General features: G+C 42.7%; 1 protein-coding gene across 1 annotated transcript in view; it reads left to right on the forward strand.

The window, feature by feature from the left end:
• Positions 1 to 7500, forward strand: part of LOC136699509 (disintegrin and metalloproteinase domain-containing protein 11-like) — a 31623-nt gene that overhangs the window by 11250 nt on the left and 12873 nt on the right. Inside the window, exons 14-19 of the mRNA XM_066674276.1 lie at positions 3004 to 3055; positions 3149 to 3248; positions 4424 to 4495; positions 4920 to 5012; positions 5194 to 5274; positions 6648 to 6698. Coding sequence (XP_066530373.1) covers positions 3004 to 3055; positions 3149 to 3248; positions 4424 to 4495; positions 4920 to 5012; positions 5194 to 5274; positions 6648 to 6698 — 449 coding nt within the window. The remainder of the gene's footprint in view (positions 1 to 3003; positions 3056 to 3148; positions 3249 to 4423; positions 4496 to 4919; positions 5013 to 5193; positions 5275 to 6647; positions 6699 to 7500) is intronic.

Raw genomic sequence — 7500 nt, forward strand, 5'->3', positions numbered from 1 at the left:
TGTCCCTCTATTGACTCTGTGTTGTTCCAGTATTGACTTTGTGTTGTCCCAGTATTGACTCTGTGTTTTCCCTGTGTTGTCCCTGTGTTGACTCTGTGTTGTCCCTGTGTTGACTCTGTGTTGTCCTTGTGTTGTACCTGTGTTGTCCCTGTGCTGACTATGTGTTGTCCCTCTGTCGACTCTGTGTTGTGCTTGTGTGGACTCTGTGTAATCCCTGTGTTGACTATGTATTGTCCCTGTGTTGACTCTGTGTTGTCCCTCTGTTGACTATGTATTGTCCCTGTGTTGACTATGTGTTGTCCTTGTGTTGACTCTGTGTTGTCTCTGTGTGGACTCTGTGTAATCCCTGTTTTGACTCTGTGTTGTCCTTGTGTTGACTTTTTGTTGGCCCTGTGCTGACTCTGTGTAACCCCTGTTTTGACTCTCTGTTGTCCTTGTGTTGACTCTTTGTTGTCCCTGTGCTGACTCTGTGTTGTCCCTGTGTTGACTCTGTATCATCCCTGTGCTGACTCTGTGTAACCCCTGTGTTGACTCTGTGTTGTCCCTGTGTTGACTTTGTGTTGTTACTGTGTTGACTGTGTTGTCCCTGTGTTGACTCTTTGTTGTCCCTGTGTTGACTGTGTTGTCCCTGTGTTGTCCATGTGTTGGCTGTGTTGTCCCTGTGTTGACTCTGTGTTGTCCCTGTGTTGACTCTGTGTTGTCCCTGTGTTGACTCTGTGTAATCCCTGTGTTGAATCTGTGTTGTCCCTGTGCTGACTCTGTGTTGTCCCTCTGTTGACTCTGTGTTGTCCCTGTGTTGACTATATGTTGTCCTTTTGTTGACTCTGTGTTGTCTCTGTGTGGACTCTGTGTAATCCCTGTGTTGACTCTGTGTTGTTCTTGTGCTGACTCTTTGTTTTCCCTGTGCTGACTCTGTGTAACCCATGTTTTGACTCTGTGTTGTCCATGTGTGGACTCTGTGTAATCCCTGTGTTGACTCTGTGTTGTCCTTGTGTTGACTCTTTGTTGTCCCTGTGCTGACTCTGTGTTGTCCCTGTGTTGACTCTGTATTATCCCTGTGCTGACTCTGTGTAATCCTTGTGTTGACTCTGTGTTGTCCCTCTATTGACTCTGTGTTGTTCCAGTATTGACTTTGTGTTGTCCCAGTATTGACTCTGTGTTTTCCCTGTGTTGTCCCTGTGTTGACTCTGTGTTGTCCCTGTGTTGACTCTGTGTTGTCCTTGTGTTGTACCTGTGTTGTCCCTGTGCTGACTATGTGTTGTCCCTCTGTCGACTCTGTGTTGTGCTTGTGTGGACTCTGTGTAATCCCTGTGTTGACTATGTATTGTCCCTGTGTTGACTCTGTGTTGTCCCTCTGTTGACTATGTATTGTCCCTGTGTTGACTATGTGTTGTCCTTGTGTTGACTCTGTGTTGTCTCTGTGTGGACTCTGTGTAATCCCTGTTTTGACTCTGTGTTGTCCTTGTGTTGACTTTTTGTTGGCCCTGTGCTGACTCTGTGTAACCCCTGTTTTGACTCTCTGTTGTCCTTGTGTTGACTCTTTGTTGTCCCTGTGCTGACTCTGTGTTGTCCCTGTGTTGACTCTGTATCATCCCTGTGCTGACTCTGTGTAACCCCTGTGTTGACTCTGTGTTGTCCCTGTGTTGACTTTGTGTTGTTACTGTGTTGACTGTGTTGTCCCTGTGTTGACTCTTTGTTGTCCCTGTGTTGACTGTGTTGTCCCTGTGTTGTCCATGTGTTGGCTGTGTTGTCCCTGTGTTGACTCTGTTTGTCCCTGTGTTGACTCTGTGTTGTTCCTGTGTGGACTCTGTGTTGTCTCTGTGTTGTCCCTGTGTTGACTCTGTGTGACCCCTATATTAACCCAGTGTTGTCCCTGTGTTGAATCTGTGTTGTCCCTGTGCTGACTCTGTGTTGTCCCTCTGTTGACTCTGTGTAATCCCTGTGTTGACTATGTGTTGTCCTTTTGTTGACTCTTTGTGGACTCTGTGTAATCCGTGTGTTGACTCTGTGTTGTCCTGTGTTGACTCTTTGTTGTCCCTGTGCTGACTCTGTATAATCCCTGTGTTGACTATGTGTTGTCCTTGTGTTGACTCTGTTTTGTCCCTGTGTTGACTCTGTGTTGTCCCTGTGTTGTCCCTGTGCTGACTAAGTGTTGTCCCTCTGTCGACTCTGTGTTGTGCTTGTGTAGACTCTGTGTAATCCCTGTGTTGACTATGTATTGTCCCTGTGTTGATTCTGTGTTGTCCCTGTGTTGACTCTGTGTTGTCCCTGTGCTGACTCTGTGTTGTCCCTGTGCTGACTCTGTGTTGTCCTTGTGTTGACTCTGTGTTGTCCCTCTATTGACTTTGTGTTGTCCCAGTATTGACATTGTGTTATCCCTGTGTTGACTTTGTGTTGTCCCTGTGTTGACTCTGTGTTGTCCTTGTGTTGTACCTGTGTTGTCCCTGTGCTGACTATGTGTTGTCCCTCTGTCGACTCTGTGTTGTGCTTGTGTGGACTCTGTGTAATCCCTGTGTTGACTATGTATTGTCCCTGTGTTGACTCTGTGTTGTCCCTGTGTTAACTCTGTGTTGTCCCTGTGCTGACTCTGTGTTATCCCTGTGCTGACTCTGTGTTGTCCCTGTGTTGACTCTGTGTTGTCCCTTTATTGACTCTGTGTTGTCCCAGTATTGACTTTGTGTTGTCCCAGTATTGACTCTTTGTTTTCCCTGTGTTGACTTTGTGTTGTCCCAGTATTGATTTTGTGTTGTCCCAGTATTGACTCTTTGATTTCCCTCTGTTGACTTTGTGTTGTCCCTGTGTTGACTCTGTTTTGTCCCAGTATTGACTCTGTGTTTTCCCTGTGTTGACTCTGTTTTGTCCCAGTATTGACTCTGTGTTTTCCCTGTGTTGACTCTGTGTTGTCCCTGTATTGACTCTGTGTTGACTCTGTGTTGTCCCTGTGTTGACTCTGTGTTGTCCCTCTGATTTTAGGAGTAAAATGTTTCTCTGTGTGTTTTACAGGTGACTGTCGGTGTCCTGACCCTTGGCTGGGCTGTATAATGGAGGATACAGGGTAAATATCCACTGACCACACTGGGGTAACACTGACTACACTGCAGATTGACAATGATGTGTGTGTCTGTGTGTGTATCTGTGTGTGTGTTAGATACTATCTCCCTCGAAAGTTTTCCCGCTGTAGTGTGGATGAATATCTCCAGTTTCTGCTGCAGGGCGGAGGAAGCTGCCTCTTCAACAAACCCAACAAGGTACGAGTGAAACTGAAGGAAAAGGATGAATTCAGAAATATTCCTCATTGCTGTGGTACTCAATTAAAATGCCATTGAGAAATTGTGGCTGTAATGAAGGATATGTGGTGTTAATGCAAATGTAGCGGTGATGGGAATGTGATTGTGAGGGAGTAAGGACTCTCTGAATAATCTTGACTAGTGAGGCTACTCAACTACTCAATTACTAACAGTGAACATAAGCATTAGCAGTGTTCAGCCGCATGGCAAACTCAGGTACACAATTACATAGGCAGAGAAACCCATAATTGTGGTTTATGTTAACAGTTTAAGAATTTACAGAGATATAATAACAAGAAACTAAGGTTAACCCTCTCAGCTCAAGCGTGGATTTGTTAATACATTTAACCATTTTATGAAATAACTACCACATACATCAGTGATAATGTGGTGTACATTAACATGAGAAATGTCTACATTCGCATTCTCAGGTCTCAGCTTATTCTTTACCTCGACATTCTCAGTAAGTTCTGACACTTTCACAATTAGAAAACAAGAGGTAACTGTCTTCTTTCCTATCTCTTTGTTACAAATGGTTATTAATGATAGTTTACAACCTATTTATTAACCATGTAATAAACAGATTTTGAACCATTTCTAAACATTTTTAATTGTAGTCTTATTTTAAATGGTACCAAAAGGAGAATTTCTAATAAGCCATATTCCCATTTCCTCTACATTCCCACGTCACCGTAACTGTATTAAAGCGCACTAGGTCCACCTGCTGTTGTGACTAAGAATTACACTGGGCTTGGACATCAATCAGTTGCCTCTTCGTGCCAGAGAGAGACGCTAGGTTGAGAAAGCTGCCTGGTTCCTTCATAATTAATAAGTTTAATATCGACTTAAGAAGACAACGTAAGTCAGTGTCCCGCACGATCAGAGGTTTAACTGAAGATGGATGTGGGTTCACTCTTTGGCAAACAACAGGTCACAGTCAACAGGGTGTCCTTTCTATCTATGCGTTATAACCGAATTACTTTTATTATTACCAACATATTGAATAACTATTCATAAAGAGATTTACCCTCTTAACCCTTTTAAGCCCTTTATAAACCTTCATATGGGTTGTCTTATTCTAAAGTACTACTTTGAATTCTAAATTATTCATCATCTCCTTTCCTGCCTTTTTCCAGCTGCTGGATCCTCCAGAATGTGGGAATGGTTTTGTAGAACCAGGAGAGGAATGTGACTGCGGCTCCCAGGTGGTGAGTTTACAGCTGAGTAGTGCACCCTGTGTGTAAACTGTGACTATAGCAGATGACTGTGCCACTAAGTTCAACTATATATATATATATATATATATACTGGGGATGTGAATTCTAGACCCACTGTGGGTCACTGTTTGTGAGGAGTGAGGTCTCAAAAGTGTTTGTAGGTGTGAGTGAATGTGTTCCCCTGTGTTGGACTGGTGTCCCCTCCAGGGTGTGTTCTCGCCTTGCACCCAGTGATACTGGGTAGGGTCCGGAACCACTGTGACACTGGATAAGGGCTTACGTCAATTTAAACTATAAGCTTCAGGATTTATTTATAATTTTTTCTAAGTTGGATCGTCCCAATGGAACAGATGCATTAATGTTTCAATGCCAGTTACTGGAGCGTGATTTGTTTTGTTTGAATATTCATGTGCAGGAATGTGCCCGCAGTGGAGGAGCCTGCTGTAAGAAATGTACACTTACCCATGATGCAATGTGCAGTAATGGTCTGTGCTGTCGAGAATGCAGGGTGAGTCTCAATAACACGCAAACGTTATATAATAACTATGAATTAATAAATTGATATAAACAATAGAAGATTAATGATAATTAATTCTCCTTGATGTCTTAGTAATTACCTGCTGTGAAATGTTAATGTCATCTGCAATGAGTCAGTGCTGGAACAGTGTTCTTCTGTTCTTCTGCTTCAGTATGAACAGAGAGGAGTGACATGTAGAGATGCTGTGAATGACTGTGATATCCCAGAATCCTGCACTGGAGATTCCAGCCAGGTACAAAATTAGAATCATCCCTGAGACAGGTAGAGTATTAACACATAACACACCTGAGACAGGTACAGTAATAACACACAACACACCAGAGACACAATAATAACACATAACACACCTGGGACAGGTACAGTAATAACACATAACACACCTGAGACAGGTAGAGTAATAACACATAACACACCTGAGACAGGTACAGTAATAACACATAACACACCTGAGACAGGTACAGTAATAACACACAACACACCCGAGACACAATAATAACACATAACACACCTGGGACAGGTACAGTAATAACACATAACACACCTGAGACAGGTAGAGTAATAACACATAACACACCTGAGACAGGTACAGTAATAACACATAACACACCTGAGACAGGTAGAGTAATAACACAAAACACACCTGAGACAGGTACAGTAATAACACACAACACACCCGAAACACAATAATAACACATAACACACCTGAGACAGGTACAGTAATAACACATAACACACCTGAGACAGGTAGAGTAATAACACATAACACACCTGAGACAGGTACAGTAATAACACATAACACACCTGAGACAGGTAGAGTAATAACACACAACACACCCGAGACACAATAATAACACATAACACACCTGAGACAGGTAGAGTAATAACACATAACACACCTGAGACAGGTAGAGTAATAACACACAACACACCCGAGACACAATAATAACACATAACACACCTGAGACAGGTAGAGTTATAACACATAACACACCTGAGACAGGTACAGTAATAACACATAACACACTTGAGACAGGTACAGTAATAACACACAACACACCTGAGACAGGTACAGTAATAACACATAACACACCTGAGACAGGTAGAGTAATAACACACAACACACCTGAGACACAATAATAACACATAACACACCTGAGACAGGTAGAGTAATAACACACAACACACCTGAGACAGGTACAGTAATAACTCACAACAAACCTGAGACAGGTACAGTAATAACACATAACACACCTGAGACAGTTACAATAACAACACATAACACACCTGAGACAGGTACAGTAATAACACACAACACACCTGAGACAGTTACAGTAATAACACATAACACACCTGAGACAGGTACAGTAATAACCCATAACACAACTGAGACAGGTACAGTAATAACACATAACACACCTGAGACATTTACAGTAATAACACACAACACACCTGAGACAGGTACAGTTATAACTCACAACAAACTTGAGACAGGTACAGTAATAACACACAACACACCTGAGACACTTACAATAATAACACACAACACACCTGAGACAGGTAGAGTGATAACACCTTTTCAAAGTATTTCATTATCCTTTCTTGTAGTGTCCACACAATGTTCATAAATTGGACGGCTACACGTGTGACAACAATCAGGTAAAGGCTTAAAGGTTATTTTAAATTCATTTTCAGTTCATTTTCAACTAACTCTAACACATTTTAACACACTGTAACACTGTAACACAGCCAGCACACTCTTCCACTGTAACACATCCAACACACTGTAACACACCCAACACACTGTTCCACTGTAACACATCCAACACACTGTAACACACCCAACACACTCTTCCACTGTAACACACCCAACACACTGTAACACACCCAACACACTCTTCCACTGTAACACATCCAACGCACTGTAACACACCCAACACAATGTTCCACTTTAACACACCCAACACACTGTTCCACTGTAACACATCCAACACACTGTAACACACCCAACACACTCTTCCACTTTAACACACCCAACACACTGTTCCACTTTAACACACCCAACACACTCTTCCACTTTAACACACCCAACACACTGTTCCACTGTAACACACCCAACACACTGTTCCACTGTAACACATCCAACACACTGTAACACATCCAACACACTAACACACCCAACACATTCTTCCACTGTAACACATCCAACACACTGTAACACACCCAACACACTGTAACACACCCAACACACTCTTCCACTGTAACACATCCAACACACTGTAACACACCCAACACAATGTTCCACTTTAACACACCCAACACACTGTTCCACTGTAACACATCCAACACACTGTAACACACCCAACACACTCTTCCACTTTAACACACCCAACACACTCTTCCACTTTAACACACCCAACACACTGTTCCACTTTAACACACCCAACACACTGTTCCACTG

This window comes from Hoplias malabaricus, chromosome 6 (assembly GCF_029633855.1).
Source record: "Hoplias malabaricus isolate fHopMal1 chromosome 6, fHopMal1.hap1, whole genome shotgun sequence".
In the NCBI taxonomy this organism is placed as follows: Eukaryota; Metazoa; Chordata; class Actinopteri; order Characiformes; family Erythrinidae; genus Hoplias; species Hoplias malabaricus.